We start from the raw sequence: 20,002 nt of genomic DNA on the forward strand, positions 1-20,002 counted from the left end.
TAAGCCCCAGCGGGATCCTCAAATGAGGTGTCTCCCCATCTATCCTACCGGTGGAGCTGCTCCGGCAGGAGTGCTCCGAGAGCAGCCAGCAGTTCAGGCCTCGTACAAAATGGAGGAGAAAGTGGTACTGTCTCCCCCCCGCCCCCGTCCCTCGTTTACAACTTTTCGCCCCCCGGTTGAGCAATTCCACCCCCCCGCCACATCGCCCACCTCTCAGGAGTGTGCCCCGAGGCATTCCGGGGCGGGTGCCTTTCAATCTCTCTCGCTGAAATCGTTCCACGGTGCAGAAAGAGCGACTCAGCGAGCCGGGGGAAGGGAGAGCATGGCTGTCGCCCATTAGTTGTGGCACTCACTGGGGAGGCGAGAGACCTACGTTCAAGGACCCGCTCCAATGGCTATTTCTTTATCCGCAGTAGAAGAGTTCCGACGGGACAGACGAAGAGAGCCATAGCCCAGGGTCAGGGCGCTCTCCTGGGAGCTGGGAAACGAGGGATCAAACCCCTGCAGCTAACCCCAAGCCGCCGCCTCCCGGGCCAAGAGCGCCAGCCACAGGGCTAAAGGGTACGCGGGCGCTGCCTCTTCTTATTTTCCCTTTTTATTGGGAGAAAGGGCTGAGGCATGGCGCCTCCTGTCAGGGCTATGGGTTCATCGCTGTGAACCCCAGACAGAGACGCGTGCCTGCCTCCGACCGAGGCTCAAACTCCTTTCGAGGGGCGGGGCTGAGGCCACATCCCTCTCCTGGGCATCTCCCATTGCCTGGCTTAGGCAACTCCCTGCTCAGCTTGCTGGCTTTTGGGGACCCCATTATCAGGTGCCAGACTCTCCCTGTGCATTGTGCCGGGAGCATGACCGCCCCCCAACTTGGGCTTCTGGATTCCATTCCATGGCAGGGTGCCTAAATGCTGTTCTGCAACACAGACCTCAGCTCCCTTTGTGGGTCTAGCCCTCAATGAGCAGAACTTGGACAAAGATACCCATCTTCATTTTAGACTCCCAAGGAGGGAGAACACCATTTCCCTGGGCAAACTGCTCCAACGGCTAATTACCTTCACTTGAAAATTTCCACCTCATTTCCAGTTTGCATTGGAAACTGGTCTGTGATTTAGTTGCTGGAACTAGGGGTGCTGGGGAGCTGCGGCACCCCCCCGGCTTGAAGGGGTTTCCATAATATACAGGGTTTACAGTTTGGGTCAGTGGCTCTCAGCACCCCCACTGTACACATTTTTCCAGCACCCCTAGATGCGGAGCTTGCTTCTGATGAGCTTGGAAAGGCTGGAGGGTTGTTTGAGGCCAGAAAAGGGGGTTCAGGAAAGATTTCTTTCAGGATGGGGTCCCCCACTGAAAATGGGCTGTAGCTGTTTGATGATACCCTGTATGCGTTCCAGGGTGGAGTGGTAGGTGACAACTAGGGGTGTGTGGTCGGATGAGGTTTTATTTCCGTATTGAACCAGATTCTTTCGGGGTATTTGAGAGGCCCATTCCATGATGTGATTTACTTCCCCGGTGGAATGTCCTTGTTTGGTGAAGGTGATTTTGTGTGTGTTAAGGTGTGTATCCCGGACTCTCTCCTTGGAGCATGTTCTGTGGTATCTGCATGCCTGGCCGTAGGTAACAGATTTCTTGGTGTGTTTGGGGTGCATCTCAGAGGGTTGTCCATAGAATCATAGAATATCGGGGTTGGAAGGGACCTCAGGAGGTCATCTAGTCCAATCCCCTGCTCAAAGCAGGACCAATCCCCATTGAAATCATCCCAGCCAGGGCTTTGTCAAGCCTGACCTTAAAAATATCTAAGGAAGGAGATTCCACAACCTCCCTAGGTAACGCATTCCAGTGTTTCACCACCCTCCTAGTGAAAAAGTTTTTCCTAATATCCAACCTAAACCTCCCCCACTGCAACTTGAGACCATTACTCCTTGTTCTGTCATCAGCTACAACTGAGAACAGTCTAGATCCATCCTCTTTGGAACCCCCTTTCAGGTAGTTGAAAGCAGCTACCAAATGCCCCCTCATTCTTTTCTTCCGCAGACTAAACAATCCCAGTTCCCTCAGCCTCTCCTCATAAGTCATGTGTTCCAGTCCCCTAATCATTTTTGTTGCCCTCTGCTGGACTCTTTCCAATTTTTCCACATCCTTCTTGTAGTGTGGGGCCCAAAACTGGACACAGTACTCCAGATGAGGCCTCACCAATGTCGAGTAGAGGGGAACGATCACGTCCCTCGATCTGCTGGCAATGCCCCTACATATACATCCCAAAATGCCATTGGCCTTCTTGGCAACAAGGGCACACTGTTGACTCATATCCAGCTTCTCGTCAACTGTAACCCCTAGGTCCTTTTCTGCAGAACTGCTGCCGAGCCATTCGGTCCCTAGTCTGTAGCGGTGCATGGGATTCTTCCATCCTAAGTGCAGGACTCTGCACTTGTCCTTGTTGAACTTCATCAGATTTCTTTTGGCCCAATCCTCTAATTTGTCTAGGGCCCTCTGTATCCTATCTACCTCTCCTCCCAGTTTAGTGTCATCTGCAAACTTGCTGAGGGTGCAATCCACACCATCCTCCAGATCATTTATGAAGATATTGAACAAAACCGGCCTGAGGACCGACCCCTGGGGCACTCCACTTGATACCGGCTGCCAACTAGACATGGAGCCATTGATCACTACCCGTTGAGCCCGACAATCTAGCCAACTTTCTATCCACCTTATAGTCCATTCATCCAGCCCATACTACTTTAACTTGCTGGCAAGAATATTGTGGGAGACCGTGTCAAAAGCTTTGCTAAAGTCAAGGAACATCACTTCCACTGCTTTCCCCTCATCCACAAAGCCAGTTTTCTCATCACAGAAGGCAATTAGATTAGTCAGGCATGACTTGACCTTGATGAATCCATGCTGACTGTTCCTGATCACTTTCCTCTCCTCTAAGTGCTTCAGAATTGATTCCTTGAGGACCTACTCCATGATTTTTCCAGGGACTGAGGTGAGGCTGACTGGCCTGTAGTTCCCCAGACCCTCCTTCTTCCCTTTTTTAAAGATGGGCACTACACTAGCCTTTTTCCAGTCGTCCGGGACTTCCCCCGATCGCCATGAGTTTTCAAAGATAATTGTCCATTGTCCTGTAAATATTAGAGTCAGGCAACAATGCTGTCGCTGTGAGGGATGTACAGAGAAGTGACATCCATGATGGCAAGGATGGTGTTCTTGGCTGTTAATGTTGTGGAGTTTGTGGAGGAAGTCGGTTGTGCCCTGGAGGAAGCTGGCCCTTTGGGTGGTCAGTGGTTTGAGGATGGTTTCTCTGAGTCCCAATAGTCCTTCTGTAAGAGTGTCGCAGCCAGATACAATGGGCCTGCCTGGGTTCCTTGCTTTGTGTATCTTGGGAAGCACGTGTGGACGTTGCGGCTCCAATGGTGGGTAAGGTGAGCTGCCTAATTCCAAGCCCCGGGTCTGAGCTTGGGGCTTTGCCTAAGCTGCCATGTCCACCCTGCTGTTTTTAGCACATGAGCTGAGCTATCACAAGTCTGTCTACCAGCGCTGGGAATCACACTTCCCAGCTGCAACATAGGTATTTCCTAGGGGTTTTGCACTGGTTTAATTAATTTGGTTTCAGAACCCACCTTTACTGAAACAGGTGCAGCTTTGAATATAGAGAAGGCCTCAGTTAGTGGCCTGCAATGTTAACATGAGAGACGGACACATTTCATAATATTAAGAGAGAAATCCTTTTTAGTCTCTGTTTCTTCAACTTGTGGACATTTACTTTACCCCAAAGGGGATTTTGCAGGACTTTTTCTTAAATAGCTGCTTTAAAGATTGGACCTAGAGTGATCAAGACAATGTTGATAAATAACACAGGAAGAAACAGAAAGTAAGAAAAAACAAACAAACAAAATCCCAGGGGAGAAAACTGGTTGATATTTTTGCAAGGCATTCTCTTGAAAAGGGGGGGGGGGGGGGAAATGAGCTGTACACAACAAAAGAGAAGAAACAGCCCGAATAAATTAGCCAGCACTATTCCACCAGCGCAGCCGTGGTGCAATTATTACATGAAAGGGAGCATTGTGCTGGTGCATGTTTGTCCACCTTGAAACAGTCATACTTATTAACCTCCACCCCCTTAGCTGCTGCAGCGGCTGCCTTCCGTTTCTGTCAAGGTGTGCAACCCACTAAAAATCCATCAACCCACAAGAGATAAGGCAAAGAATTTTGCAATCTATTTTCTTCTGAGATTGCAGTGCCACAAATGTAGCCCAGAATGCAAGCCCCTGTGCAAATGTCAAGAGACATGAGCACACCTGAATACAGGGCTGTCTGCAGTTATGGGGTATGCCTGCACAGCAGCTGGGGGCCTGCTTCCCAGAGCAGGCAGACAGACATGCACTGCTCTACAAGAGCGAGCATGCTGAAAATCGCAGTGTGGCCACTGCGGCATGGGTGATGGCTCAGGCTACCACCTGCGTACATACCAAGGGGGCTGGGTGAGCATGTAGTCAGACAGCTAGATCGAGTTGGGGGGAGGGATAGCTCAGTGGTTTGAGCATTGGCCTGCTAAACCCAGGGTTGTGAGTTCAATCCTTGAGGGGGCCATTTAGGGATCTGGGGCAAAGATTGGGGATTGGTCCTGCTTTGAGCAGGGGGTGGGACTAGATGACCTCCTGAGGTCCCTTCCAACCCTGATAGTCTATGATTCTATGAGTCGTTGCTTGTTCTGCCACAGCAAACTGCTACTTTAGGCCACTAGCACTAGCAGAGTTACTGCCTCTTGGTCTACCCGCGCTGGGAAGCACGCCCCCTGCTGCTGTGCAGACATACCCTTGGAGACAAAAGGGAGCCAATCGCAACTCTCAGGAATGGGAGGTGCGAGTTTTAAAGTATTTATAGTTTAGTCCTAAATGCTCTCCTTCTACATAAATACACACAAACACACACACACACACACACACACACACACAGCAAAAAAGGTACAACAACTTGCACTGCACTTTCCTTCCGTTTGGAAGGGATTTATTGTAGCATGGAAGAAGATAGGGGGCACACCAAGTGTCCGGAGCATGAAGATCTACGACACTTGCAAAACCTAGAAATATTGCACAAATTAAACCAGTATGCTTTCCAAAAGATGCAAAAACCACCAGTCGCCAATAAGGCCAACAATTAGCAATTTCAAGCCACACTACTTTTTAAAGTGGCAAAAAAAAAAAAAATGGGAAACTTGAAGGGAAAAAAAGAAGCGTATAGCCTTCATTTCCAAAGAAGTAATCTTCCCCAAAGGACCTGTCTGATAAATCACAGATTTAAAAAATAATCCTCTGGCAGAAACAAGCACATGAAATCCCAGACTGAAATCAAAAGAGGAATCCAAACAGTGGTTTAAACAGAAACCTAATCGCTGCCTCGACTCTGGAAAGACCGTTAGCTCTCCATAATGGAGTGCAATGCTCCCTTCTGGTTTGTTCATTTTGCCTAAATAGGGCCATACCATTCTGCTGCTGTTCCTTTCTTCTGACAGACTGCATTGTGATGCTGGGGCTCAATTTTTAAAAGGGTCATAGCTTTAGGTGCTGTACATAAGAAATACCGTCCACCATCCCCGAAAGGCTAATTTTTTAGTGCTGTCTGCAGCGCTCTGCTGTGTAAAGCAGAACTGAACTGCAAAGGCCCATCTGTTCAGCATAATACAAAGCCTCCAAGCTGGGAAGAAGGGGCTGGATGGTTACATTGTATAGTGCTGTTGTTTCATACACTTAACATAACTGCTTGACAGTTCAGAATTGCAAGAGCTATACATGTGTAATCTATAAAGCCAGGGAATCATTTTATTTTTCCATTTGCAAACAACTGAATTCAAGTTACATGCAGACACTGCTACTGGTCAATACACTTTTCATGACAGTTACTTAATCTGAGAGTCACTATAAGATGCCTCAACATTTTAGGAAACATCTCCAATTTGATGATTACAAAATAAAACTGAAGCACAAACCTGACAACCACATTAAAACTGGGTTAAACGGGCAAGAAAACGCCATAAAATCCAGAGGTCTCATTGGTTATGTATGCTTAACCTAGCCTATTGTAACTAGGAATAACAATAATGGAACTCTACTGTTAAAACACACGGCCAGCATTCAAAGTCAAACAAGTTGTCTCATATCTGGGGTTTGATTTCAAAGGAACACCATCAACTTTAACAGTTCTTTTTTTACTGAGTTCTATTATTAATTATATCTTAGGCACTGCTGACGCTTAGTCCATACCACAAACTACAATGATCCTAGCTACAAGCGTATACAGCAGGGGTGGGCAAACTACAGCCCAGGGGCCCATCTGGCCCTTCAGCCATTTTAATCCAGCCCTCAAGCTCCCGCCGGGGAGCAGGGTCCGGGTTTTGCCCCGCTCCAGCGTTCTGGTCAGGGAGCGGGGTCGGGGGCTTGCTCTGCGAGACTCCTGGAATCAGCAGCATGTCCCCCCTCCAGCTCCTACACGAAGGGGCAGCCAAGGGGCTCTGCATGCTGCCCCCGCCCCAAGTGCCATCCCTGCAGCTCCCATTAGCCAGGAACCATGGCCAATGGGAGCTGCAGGGGTGGCGCCTACGGATGGGGCAGCATGCAGAACAGCCTGTCTGCACCTCCACGTAGGAGCCGGAGGAGGGAAATGCTGCTGCTTCTGGGAGTTGTTTTAGGTAAGCGCCGCCCGGAGCCTGCACCCCTGACCTCCTCCCGTGCCCCAACCACCTGCCCCAGCCCTGTTTCCTGTCCTGCCCTCCTAACCCCTTGGTCCCAGCCCGGAGCACCCTCCTGCACCCCAAACCCTCATCCCCATCCCCACCCCAGAGCCTGCACCCCCCAGCCAGAGCCCTCCTCTCCCCTCCCCCGCACACCAACCCTCTGCCCCAGCCCCAGCCCCTTCCCACACACTGAACTCATTTCTGGACTCACCACAGAGCCCACACCCCCAGCTGGAGCCCTCACCCCCTTCCGCACCCCAACCCCCAATTTCATGAGAATTCATGGCCCACCATACAATTTCCATACCCAGATGCGGCCCTCGGGCCAAAAAGTTTGCCCACTCCTGGTATACAGGGACCAATCATGTTCAGCATGTTCCAGAAGCCTTAGTCAACACCTGGTAAAATCATTATAAATCTCAATGGCTTGGAACAGCTATAATGATTTTCGGGCTGTGTTTGTGGAGGGGGATAGAGGGCACACTTGTGTGGGCACCATCTTTGCAGATGGGACCTGCTCTCCTCCCGTTCACTCTCCAGGAATCGTACGTTATGGGGCGTACGGTGGAAAGGCATGAGGTTATCATTGTCCCGGCTGCTCCAGGACAAGGGTATGTGAACAAGCTCCCTCCACTTGCACTGGAATGAACATCTGAAAACAAGCTTTAAAAACAGAGAATTACAAGTCTGCAGAAATCCCTTTCTGAACACGGCTTCCTTCGTAGCACTACCACGTTGAGCCCCAATTCAGCAGTACCCAGCGCTCACCCTAGTTGTTAGCAAAGGATATGCCTCATTACCCAGCTCCTACCCAGGGCACGGATGTAGAGCAACTATTCACACTAGGTACAAGAGACAAGAACAGGGTGGCCCCACGTAACCCTTCTTTGCTGACTAGTCGCCCGAGTCAATAAAGGATGCGTCTTTGTCCAGCACACCAAGCAATAATCATGTGAAGAATCATACACAGAGATACCAACATACGATTTTCTATCACACACAAAACTTGGTGGGATGCTAAGCCTGAGAAGCCAGCTCTGTCCTGTGTCTGTCTGAGTTTTGCTTTCCTTTCTTGCATATGCCCAGCCTCCGTAGACATGAACGGACATAAAGTCATTCAATCGCTATTTCAATATGGGACTATTTTTAAAAGTAAGCACGTTTCCTGTTTCCATTTATTCTGATCTACGTTTGACACCACCCCAGCCCCTGCCAACAATCATCGTTTCCCTTTAAACAAAAACCAAGATACTAGTTGGATTTCTCCTCCCATCCAATCCCCTACCCGCAAACATGCCACACACACTGGTTTGCACTCTAACTTGACCCATAAACACGCACATGGGGGCAGACTATGCCAAGCAGTCAAGAGCTTATTTTTATGGAACTAAAATTCTCCAGTGTCCCAAATCCCCATCAAGGGACTGAGTGTTAATGTTCACCTTTATGATCATTACATATGGATTCTTATTTGTATTTTTGTAGTGTCTCCATCTATCTAGTCACACCACATCCACAGAGACTACTGCAAATCAGTTATTTCTCTGTACTAGAACACGGATTCTCCCTTTGTCCCTTCATGTCAGAAAGTGTCCCGACAAGAGAATCTGACGACGCATCCACAGTGCCAGAAGCATTCCTGGTTTTGTCGCTCATTCTGCAAAGCACTTAACCTCATGCTGAAATGCACGTCTAACTGCCGGATTCTGCATCTGTGGCAAACCTTCCAGTGACTTCAGCAGAGCTGGACGCAGTCCTAAATGCTTTGCTGAGTTGGCCTCCGAAGCCACCTTGCCCCATGAAACACACTCTAGCGCACGAGAAGTGCTTCCAGGTCAGCATCTGCATGTCCTGGAGATGTATTTTGTTCTCTACTTTCCTCACTATTAAATATTTACAGTACTTTAGTTAAGGCTGTCCTAATGGCAACTAAAGCGGGCTATCTATCTTAAGATTGCTTTAATGATTCTGGTTCCTGTTCATGCATTTACAGTGTCCTAGAAATAGGAAGCTAAAAATAAAGTCGATTTCCATCATTCTTTCTTCTCACTTGAATAGACTTTGTATGCCTAAAAAAATTCAACAAAAAGGAAATTATAAAGAAAAGTGTATTGCGGCCAGAATAATACTTTATTTCAGCCACTTGATCCACTCTCACAAATCCAAATAGCTGAAGCTGGCCCTGTGGGGGGTTTTAAATAGATGATAAAATTCTGAAATCTAGCATTACAATCATGTAAAATCATACACTAATTCACAAAGCCAGATCTAGCGTGATCATCCATTTGGCAATCATTTCCAGTTAGAAACGAATCTGATCTCTCTGCATTTTAAGCTTTTTCCTTGTGATTCTGTTTCTACCATCACCACTTTGTATCTCTCTCTCCTTTTTTCGTGGTAAGACACTAAAGCCTCTGTCAAAAGCTACAACCCTCAAACAGGCAGCCTTTGTGTGCCCTGATCTCATTTATCGTCTGGTTTACAGCACAGACTAACAACAGAATTTGTCAAGCCATACTCGTCTATTCGCTTTCAAAATATGAGTCATGTATTTATTAGAATATATTATGAAGATGTATTAATTTTGTTGGAAACAATTAGAGACGAATGCCAAAAATAACTTTAACCTAGAGATTTTTTAATGGCTTATAAAAAAGATTAGAGTCATACATCTTAAGGTCAGAAGGGACCATTATGATCATCTAGTCCGACCCTGGTGCGTAACACAGGCCAGAGAATTTCACCCAGGGATTCCTGCATCAGTCCCAATAACTTGTGAATGAAACAGAGCCTCTCTTTTAGAAAGAGCCATCCAATGATGATTTAAAAGCAGGAGCGGGCAAACTTTTTGGCCCGAGGGCCACATCTGGGTATGGAAATTGTATGGCGGGCCATGAATGCTCACAAAATTGGAGGTTGGGGTGCAGGAGGGGGTGAAGGGGTGAGGGCTCCAGCTGGGGGTGCGGGCTCTGTGGTGGGTCCAGAAATGAGTTTAGCGTGCAGGAAGGGTTTCTGGGCTGGGGCAGGGGGTTGAGGTGCGGGGGAGGGGGGGCCCTCTGGCTGGAGCTGGGAATGAGGGTTTGGGGTGTAGGAGGATGCTCCAGACTTGGACCAAGAGGTTCAGAGGGCAGGAGGGGGGGGGGAGAATCAGGACTGGGGAAGGGGGTCGGGGCATGGGAGAGGGTCAGGAGTGCAGGCTCCGGGTGGCACTTACCTCAAGCAACTCCCAGAAGCAATGGCATGTCCCCCCCCCAGCTCCTACACGGAAGTGCAGCCAGGCAGCTCTGCATGCTATCCCATCCGTAGGCGCAACCCCTGCAGCTCCCATTAGCCATGTTCCTGGCCAATGGAAGCTGCAGGGGCGGCACTTGGGGCGGGGGCAGCATGCAGAGCCCCTTGGCTGCCCCTACGTGTAGGAGCCAGAGGAGGGACATGCCGCTGCTTCCAGGAGCCACGCACAGCCACTGCACGCGCAGTGCGGGGCAAGCCCCGGACCCTGCTGCCCGGTGGGAGCCCCTGGGCCATAGTTTGCCCACCCCTGATTTAAAGACTCCAAGTGACAGAGAATCCACCACATCGCATTGTAAACTGTTACAATGGCTAATTAATTTGAAACCGACTAAACATCCCTTCCCCTTTCAATTAATCAGCTTTTAATCTCTTTTCTTGTGATGTCATAATTCAACTAGTTCTTTGGTTTTCCACAGAGTTCCAGGAGAGACCAGCTCTAACAGTCTAATTTTAAAACAAGCAGTACCCCTCCCCCTTAAACATACAGAAGAGGTCCAGAACTTTTTGTATATATCCAAAAATACAAAAAAAGGGGCACAACCCCATTGTTTAAAACCTGTCTGTAAATGTGCTTGCAGCTACCTTGGAGAGAACTCTCATTCCAGACCACAGCCTTATTTGCACCATGAAAATACTGCAAAGGTGGCTTTTGTTGGTTTGTTTTTTTAAAACTGTTATAGCTGAGGGTGAACAACCTTAACACATTACATGTTTGGTCTTTGTTTCTCAACTTTGAAAATATATTCTAGATTGCTTTAAAATAAGTAATTGTCATTAGAAAAAACTAATCAAATAGGTTTCATTTTCCCTGCACAAAACCACACGCATGCAGTAAAGCACAAGATGTAAAAGGAAAAACGAATAAATTCAACGCTGGGAAGAGTGCGTGAGGCTTAACTTCAATATACAATGTGTTACTGTGAACCTCTTTTCCTGCACTGTCAAACTGTCAGGACACATGGTTTATACTTGTCGAGTCTCAAGGCGACTCCTGCTTGAAGGCACCACAGAAGTTAATGGGAAATGCCTTTTACCTTGAAAAGTCAGACATCTTCAAAGGACCATTCTTGCCTTCATATTTCTCTCTCTTCCCTCCCCATTACTTTCCCCACACATTGATAGATGCGGAAAGCTCCTTTCACCAAGGTACAATTTAAGGTAACTATTTTCAAGCATTCCTTATCTACGCCCCAAAGAAAAGCCATTTCCCCACTTGGTTCTATGACATGCTCGGTCTTCCATTAGCCTGACTACCAAGTGGGAAAGCTCACCAGTCTCCCGAAAACTAATGCCACCTTCTGTTTGGTTTCTAGTGCGTAGCAAAGATCTGTTTACTATTATAACTAGACATTTAAATGAGCAAGAAATATTAAGGCCCAGATTCTCGCCTATACTGAGTCTGCTTTACATAGCTCTGCTAGCACAAAATGGCCCTAACCCATTTTAGCAGGCCATGGGAGGATCATGCCAATGTGGAAGGATCCTTCAGTGCCATAGAGCTGGCACAGTGACTCCTATGCCACCCTTCCTCCCTCAGGCTGGCGTAGGGGGCATGGCTGGCGGACAGCGGGCAAGCTCTGTGCCTCCCTGCACACGGGCAATGCATGGCTGCTATAAGGCCAATGACAGCTAGCATAATTGAGAGCAGCCTTTAGACAGTTCCAACGTATGCCTAGGGCCAGACCTGCACACAGACTGCCCCGGATGAGGAGTACAAAGTTGGCGGAAAGTCACTTTTGCGCACACCTCTCCCTTCCCAAGTTGCCCTGAGTGTTCCTCAGCCACAGGTAAGGATCTAGCCTCACACGTCCACGTGAGTCTCAATGTCATGGAAGCCAAAGAAACCGATTTTCCTATCTTCCATGACCAAGTTTTGACTGTATTCTGACCACTTCAATCAATAATATTTATTAAGGTTTCATATATTAAGCAAATAAATAATTTGTATAACTGTTGCTTGCAGTATTTGTCAAAGATCAAGAGGAGTAATAATATATACACACACCCCGTACACACACACAAACACGTACTGTGCATACACACAAATAAGAGCACAGCATCCTGTGCATGAAACATGCTCAAAGAAGTAGAGGTTAAAAGGAAAACGAGGGCACTCAAAAGGACCCCAATCTTTGTGAATTTATCCAACTGGAGCAGCTGTGCCCCTGATCAGGAAGCTTCTTGTGGTGGCTGCAGGAGATTTGGCAGCTGGGCAAGTCTGTGCTCTTTGGGTGACAGCAGGTAGATCTGGCAGCTTGGATCAAGGCATTTGCTAGTGAGACATAATGACCACTGTCTGTCATCCAGGTACAAGTGGACAGAACCACCCCCGTAACTAGGACCCAAGCCACGGGAGTCATGCAATAGGGATGTCAGAATCGCAGTATTTTTAAGTACTTTCTGGCCCTCAAAGATGTGAAGAAAAGCTTTAAAGGTGACTCAAGAGGAACAACTGCAGTAACCTCACCCTGAGTGTTCAGAGAGCCTGAGACAATACCTCTGAGAGCAGGGAGCTGCCCCCTGCCTCCAGAGGGGTGCTAACTCCAACCCCAGCCCAGCAGGAGGGGAAGAATGCAGCAGGCTTGACTCCCCCATACAAGCAGATACCCCAGCTACTGGGGTGTTAGAACTGAGGGGTCCTCCTGCCACCACTGCTGCCATTCTAGATGGAAAGAAGACCCCAGCTGCTCACAGGAGGAGGACAACGATCCTTGCTGCTGCTTCTGCCGGGAAAAAGGGGCTCCCTACTTCTGCTCCTGCCTCTCTGGGCAAGGGAGGGAGCTCCTTGCCATGCTAAATGGTAATTGGGACCACAATGGAGGGGCAGGGCCAGGGGGACTGATGGTGTCAAGGGATGCAGATTGCCTTCATCCGGCCCTGCTAGGGACTTCTGTTTCTCTCTTCTATGAATCATTTCCTGTATGAATTCCAGCATGCTAAAGTGAGACTCAGGGAGGTCCTAAAACTATCCTTTCCCAATAGCAACCAGCCACCACAACTCTGCTTCTCTGCTTCTTAGGTCTGAACTAGACCAAATCTCAATCACAAACCACAGTTCAATGCGAGATACAGAGCGGGGAACAGCCCTGAAAGGAAATTCCTGGGCTCACAGCTAAAAATGTCTCGGCGGATATCTTTAAAGGCTCAAAATAAAGCATGAAAGCTCATTCTCTCTGTAGCCCCTTTCTTGCCTGTGCCTGCAACCTGGAGGTGCCCCAGCTCAGCAGGAAGAGCATTTGATGTTGGCTTTGCTTAGGGGTCACGTAAGGTAGGTCTGTTCAGAAAAGATGCCATGCTAGGAACGCACTCTTGTCCCTCGGCCTGGGATGAGTTTTAAAGCTTTTTGTTCTTTGCTTCATTTCCCTCCCCCCCATGTCATTTGTTCACTGTTAAACCATTTCAAAAAGACAGGTTTCAGAGTAACAGCCGTGTTAGTCTGTATTTACAAAAAGAAAAGGAGTACTTGTGGCACCTTAGAGACTAACCAATTTATTTGAGCATAAGCTTTCGTCAGCTACAGTTCACTTCATCGGGCATCCGATGAAGTGAGCTGTAGCTCACGAAAGCTTATGCTCAAATAAATTGGTTAGTCTCTAAGGTGCCACAAGTACTCCTTTTCTTTTCAAAAAGCTCATTTCTTCTCTTAGTTACGCTGTAAGAAACCTTCATAAACCCATGTGAGCGAGGGAACCGGGGTCTGTTCTCCGAGCACTCTCCCGGGGTGGTGCCGCAAGTCACCCCCTGACTCCGGCTACACTGTGAACCTATCATCTCACACGCAGCCAGGCAGCTCAAACGTTACCACCCCCAACCCAGTTCTCAGGCGTGGCGGTGACCCTCACTCACATCCACTGATCTAAGGGCTTGCGTGGCCCACGTCACTGCAGTGGCCGTGCACCTGGCTGGCAGAGCTTTCAGTCTGTGCAATTGTACTGAGAGATCTGGCAATGGGCTGAGTTGTTTCAAGTGGCTCTGACAGAAACTGCTGACAGCCCTGCAGGCTAAGCTCCTCCATTGACATTTATCCCCAGAACAAGTACAGGGAGGGCGCGGGCAGCAGGCCTGCAAAATTCCCCACTCTCCTCAGCCAATAAATATACCTTTACCATGGCCTGAGGGGGCCCTAGCTAGGGGGGAGAGGGCAGCTCAGCCTCCATGCATTCGCAATACTTAGTTTCTCCATTAACACTCACTGGGGACGTCCAGGTCTGGGTCTGGGTTTTGTGACGGGGTCACCGGGGCACTGAGATGGGACAGAGCCCACCACGTGCCTTTCCCGGGTCACCAGGCAGCAATCAGGTGTTAGTACTTCAGTCACTACTGACCGAGGCTGAATTCAAACCAGTGACTGGAAGAGGAAAGTCACTACCCCTCAGTACTCAAGCTCCTGACTGGATTTCAATTTTGAGGGACACTCAGCTACAGATAAAGAATTGAACGCATTTTGAGAGTGCCAATTATATAGTGGAAGCCTAGTGTGATTTAATACCTAGCACAACGATGTCCTTCCCAGATGGACAGCTTTCCCTCATATTATTATATATATATATATATATATATAAAGTTAGAATACGCCAAAATTAAGGTGGCTTGTGCAACCTTAATTCTCCCTTCTTGTGTATACACATCATGATACAGTCTTTAGTTACATGATCACATCCTGTACCACCAAATTTCAAGTCCCTGTTTCACAGCAGGGAGGTGCTAGAGCTTCTCAACCAGATGTCTGCAATACCCTATTTTTTAAACACACACTAAACAAGGTATTTTTCCCCGACTTTGTTCTTGAACCATTTTAGCTGAAAATTTCCAAACAAATTCAACCGAGGCAGATGCCCAGCATGGAAAATGTCAGCGCAGATGGTTAAAGGGTGGCAAAGTTACAAGCAACTGAACACAGGGTCTTATTATGGAAAGTGTTGAGCAACCTTATCGACAGGCCGTGCTATAAGCTCCCTCATAACAGAGGCCGATAAATAACGTAGGATCTTGTACCAAGTTCATCAGTTTGTACCAGAGTATACCTGCACATGCGAGGGCTTCTCTGCCCATGTCAGGGAAATGCTGAATTTCCTGGATCTTTATGTGACTGGCATATGAATACAATGATCAAAAGAGAAACAAAACAGGTTATTTCTTCGTATCAGCCCCGACCCCTTGCCATAACTAATCACAGCATTTGCAGAGGGGCTTACAGGCAATCTGGTATGCTGAGAAAGCAATTATACAGCTACACAGCAGTTCCCTATGTTCCAGAAAGTCAGTTTTTATCGGGCTGTTTAGATTTTAACTAAGGACAAAAGGAGGAAGCTTCCTTCTAATCTCTCCCTGCAGCAGACATTTTGGCTGGGAGCATTTAGAACAGTGGTTCTCAACCTGTGGCCCAATCAGAACAAAGTTCCGGCCCATGTGACATCCACAGGTAGTGTTGGGTGCGGCCCACGTAACACATTGTTGGCCTCATACACGGCCCACAATGGTAACTAGGTAGAGAACCACTGACTTAGAACAGATCATTTGTGACTATCCACAGTATGTAAATTAGCACATGTACACTCACGCACATCGGTCTATACCTGGGCTGTTTCTTTGGAGGTGGAGGAGGTGGTGCAAATTCCTCAGTTTCACTGCTGTCTTTAGGGAACTCAAAAGCAAAAGATGCTGATTTGCTCATCCCAGTCTTTTTGTCCTGCCCAGAGCAGTCTTCCCCGTGATGGGGACAAGCTGTTCCATTCTCCACTTCCCTGGCCTGTGTGCAGGTTAAAAAGCCCTGTTCTTCCTCCTCTTCTTCCTCTATCCGGCACTGCCTGCTCCATCCTGCACCGCAGTATTTATGCCTCCGCTCATGGGACGAGCCTGGAGGACCCCTATTGGGCTCCTCTGCAGAGACCCTGTTACTATGAGAGCAGAGAGAAGGCAGAGTCCCCAAGGCACTAGGATCCGTACAGTTCCTTGATGAGAACTGGGTGCTGGTGTCACCGTGGCCATTACTGTCACAGAGCTCTGCCCCAGGAGACTTGACTGAAGGCATGGTAGTCCCCTCGCTGCCGGGCGGGCTGCTCGTGGACATCTTTGGGGGAACAGCAGGACTCTCATTAACTACGCCCTTGCTCTGCGTTTGCTGGTGAAACCTCGGGCTGCTTTCACCCGAACCCACCTCACTGCCGGCTTGAGAGCCTTCTCTGTGCCCAAAGGAAGGCGAAGGGATCGCAAAGTCTGGATGAGAGGTGGGGCTACTGCAGGGCCACTGGACCCCAACAGCGGAGTCTGGGCTGCTCAGAAATATTGTCCTGTTATCCTCGTCTGTGTGTGCTGCCATAATAGTAATCTTTGCTGCTACCTGTGTGGCTGAATCCTGGTACTCCCTTTCGCTGCTCAGGTACCGCACCCCATCTCGCCAGGGGCCATGGGCCTGCTCTTTGAGAGGGCTGCGTGCCGGCCCCTCTCTCTTTGTTTGCACGCCAGAATTATTTACCTGCGCCTTCTTTCTCTTGGTGCTCTCGGCATAAATGGGCTCGCTGTGGGCAGGCTGTGTGTGAGGGGCATGTTGTGGTGCTGGGACGGTGCTCAGAGAGTCGCTCGAGTTTTCCCCGGAGTTGTCTCGCACGAGACTCGATTGCTCAAGGAGAGGACAGCAATTGTTCTCCTGGGGCAAAGTCAGGGGACTGCTGCTACTGTTGCTGCTCGCCACACTGTCTGACAGGGCGGTAGTGCCAGAGATAAGTGCTAATGTTTTTCGCTCCGAACGTGTATTATTTTGTAGAGAGTCCTGTAAACAGTGTTCCCTTTGCAAACTCGAGTCTAAGTTCAACGGCCTGCATTCATCTTCACAAAACTTGACTGCCCTTGTCTTTGCCAGTGGTTTCCCCGCAGCCTCCTGCTGCCCCCAGAACCTCAGGGCTGGCTTTTCACTGTCATGCCAGGCCACCTTGCTCTGTGGACACGGAGCGTCCAGTGGGACAGGACTCTCTCTACAATAGTCTGCGATCGAACAGTACTCCCCACTTTCACTCTCAGAGCCAGGAGAGCAGCAGCTGTCACTGCTCTCTGAGGACAGCGGTGTGCCTTCCCTTTGCCGAAAGGCTGGACATCCGGTAGAGTCCGGGGTGGAATCAGTGCTTCGGTCGGCAAAGATGGATGGTTGGTGGCAGAGCCCTTTCTGTGGACAGGCGAGCTTCTCCTTGTTACGAAGCATAGCTCTGCCCTCCCATCCACCCATCTCGCTCTCCAACACTGAACTGTTGAAGGGGATATTTCTTTCCCCTCTGTTTTCCAGGCCCGCCCTGGAGCAGCCTGGGAGATACTGAGGAGCACAGTCATTCGGTGTATCATGAACGAAGGGCTTTCTCACAGCACTGGTGCTGAAGTGGTCGAGGCATGTCCTCTGAGCTTCTCCTGGCTTCACAATGAGGTGGGTTTCAGACGCCATTCTCCAGCTGACCTACGTGGGCCAAAGATAAAAACACACATTCAGGATGGGCATTAAAAGAAAGAAAAATGGCAAATGGTGTTTTGTTGCCGACTCCCCTCAGGTGTGTGGTTAGTTCTGCTCTGCACCTGCGTACTCATCACACAGGTGATTACTGCAGCCTTGTCTGCTGAAGCTACACTTGTCCTACCTTCTGCACCCTTTGCAGTCCTTGCATTATTAATTATGCCAATATAGTGAATAAGGCATCCCCTTTCCTTCCTAGTCAGGTTCTTAGCCAGGACAGGGAATAACGTTTTCAACCTGTCGCATGGTATGTGTGTATTCTATTTAGAGCCATCGACATAGAATTAAAGAGGCATAGATTACAAAGAGTACATTTTCCATGTGTCATTATGTCTCCTTTCCATTTTATAAACCAGCTTTGTAGCTGTACATCTTACAGAATGGAACCCTCTTATAACTAAGGATTCCCCTCATGAAAAACACTTCATTATATGTGGAATTTCCACTGTAACAGGAGAGGGCCTACTTGGCAAAAGATCCCTTCTTCTTCCATCTGGAAGTGGTAGCAGTGCACCTCTTCCTTCCTGCTCTTGCCAGAGGCACTCGTAGCTACAGTAGTACCTCAGAGTTATGAACACCAGTTAAAAACTGACCAGTCAACCACACATCTCACTTGGAACCAGAAGAACGCAATCAGGCAGAGCAGAACCAAACAAACAAACAAAAGCAAATACAGTAGAGTGCTGTGTTAAATGTAAACTACTAGAAAAATAAAGGGAAAGTTTAAAAGAAAATTTCACAAGGTAAGGAAATTGTTTCTGGGTTTGTTTAATTTAAGATGGTTAAAAACTGCATTTTTCTTCTGTATAGTAGTTTCAAAGCTGTATTAAGTCAGTGGTCAGCTGTAAACTTTTAAAAGACCCACCATAACGTTTTGTTCGTTCATTCCCATTCCTCCATTCCCAAGGTGTTCGTAACTCTGAGGTTCTACTGTTTGTATCTGGGGGCATGCCCATCGCATTCGGGAAGACCTTATCTTTACTCCCATTGGAGAGCAGCTCTAGTAAGACCAGGAATCAAGGAATCTTCCTTGCCACCTCCCTCCCCCATCAGATTGTGATAAGTCTTCTTGTCCTCTGTTCAATAAGGGAAGAGAAGTGAGAATCCCATGGAATGCAGAGTGCAACCCATGCCTGTTAAATGCTAAATTGTTGCATTCCTAGGGATTTGACATGGTAGAATCCACTTATAAGGAACTAAAGCTTCACCATCGGCCAAATTCTGCTCTCACTAACAGGAGGAAAACCAGTGTAACTCCACTGGCTTCAATGAAGTTAAGCTGTGTTTACCTGAATGAGACTTTGGCCCTAAAAAGAAGCAAATCAGAGTACTGAAACTCTAATAAAATGCATTGGAGCACTTTTATTCCACTTCACTATAAAATGGTTCACTACAGCAGAGTATATTATTAGCAGCCCCCACTGTAGGTGGGGAGAAGGGCATACATTAGGAAATCCTCCAGCTTTCTGGCTGGGTGGGAGCAGTCTTTGTTTCAAAGAAAGGGCTGGCTGGTGCAGGATGAATTCAACATAGCTATAATGATCAGCCACCAGAGGAAGACTTTGCCCTGCAGCTGTATCACTGACACACCCCCTCTGCTCACTGGTTAGTTGGGGGGGTTAGCACAGTTAGTCATCAGTTTGCTTACGCAGAGATTTCAAGGATATGAGAGAAGCGAGTAGGATCGGGCAAAGATAAAACACATAGTATTCAAGCTCCTAACCAAGCATTTATCTGGCATAGCGAGAAAGGCTGGGAATCAAAACTCCAGAGCTGAACGCCCCCAGACTTCGGGAGAAACACCGAGCTGAATTCTGCTGCTTAGTCCCATCTCTGGATGTAACCATTGCTCAATACGCAGTTCTCCCCTCAGCCATCAGATTTAGGAAGATATTAAGGGGGACTGAATGGTTCAGGAGATTCACAGTGGAAGAGAGAAACACTCACTAGGCTGCCAGGTTATCAGCCCACCCTGACAGCGAACCATTTTCAGCTGATGGTGGTTTGATGGTCTGTGAGAAATAAATTGTTCAGTTATTAGTGAGCAGGTATCTACACCACAGCAACAGCTACATTTGGCAAACTTGCTCTCAGCCTCAGCAGAGAGGCCAAGGACTACCTGGGCATGAAGATCCTCTCACTCCTACGGGTGGTCCCTCCCAGTCAGGATGGAGGGACACACGGCGGGGCTGTGAGGGGAAGCAGGCCCTGTTTGCCCCAGACAGCATATAAACAGAGGATTTCAGTCCTTAGGTTGTCAAGCAGAAAATTTTCACCAGAAAAAAAAAAAAATTAAAAATTAAAAATGTAACAAGATACTGAGCGACTAATATTATTTTAAAGTATCTGATTTATACATGATTCTTTAAGAATTGTTTGTGATCTTGGTCAGTATTATCTAATTTACACAAGGTCCCACTAGATTTAACGAGTGGTGTCGCAGGAAGCCAAGCATTTTGCAGCGGAAACACAAACCTCTGGTGTCGAGGGGTTTA

General features: G+C 48.2%; 1 protein-coding gene across 6 annotated transcripts in view; it reads right to left on the reverse strand.

The window, feature by feature from the left end:
* PRAG1 (PEAK1 related, kinase-activating pseudokinase 1) overlaps positions 1 to 20,002 on the reverse strand; it is a 79,503-nt gene that overhangs the window by 20,209 nt on the left and 39,292 nt on the right. For 4 of the 6 annotated variants that reach the window (XM_043545275.1, XM_007062842.4, XM_043545274.1 and 1 more), the window contains exon 3: positions 15,589 to 17,453. In XM_043545275.1, the coding sequence (XP_043401210.1) occupies positions 15,589 to 17,453 (1,865 nt within the window). Of the gene's footprint in view, positions 1 to 15,588; positions 17,454 to 19,230; positions 19,525 to 19,626; positions 19,732 to 20,002 lie in introns of those variants that run through there. The other 2 variants (XM_043545277.1, XM_043545276.1) reach the window with 2 other exon arrangements.

This window comes from Chelonia mydas, chromosome 4 (assembly GCF_015237465.2).
Source record: "Chelonia mydas isolate rCheMyd1 chromosome 4, rCheMyd1.pri.v2, whole genome shotgun sequence".
NCBI lineage: Eukaryota > Metazoa > Chordata > Testudines > Cheloniidae > Chelonia > Chelonia mydas.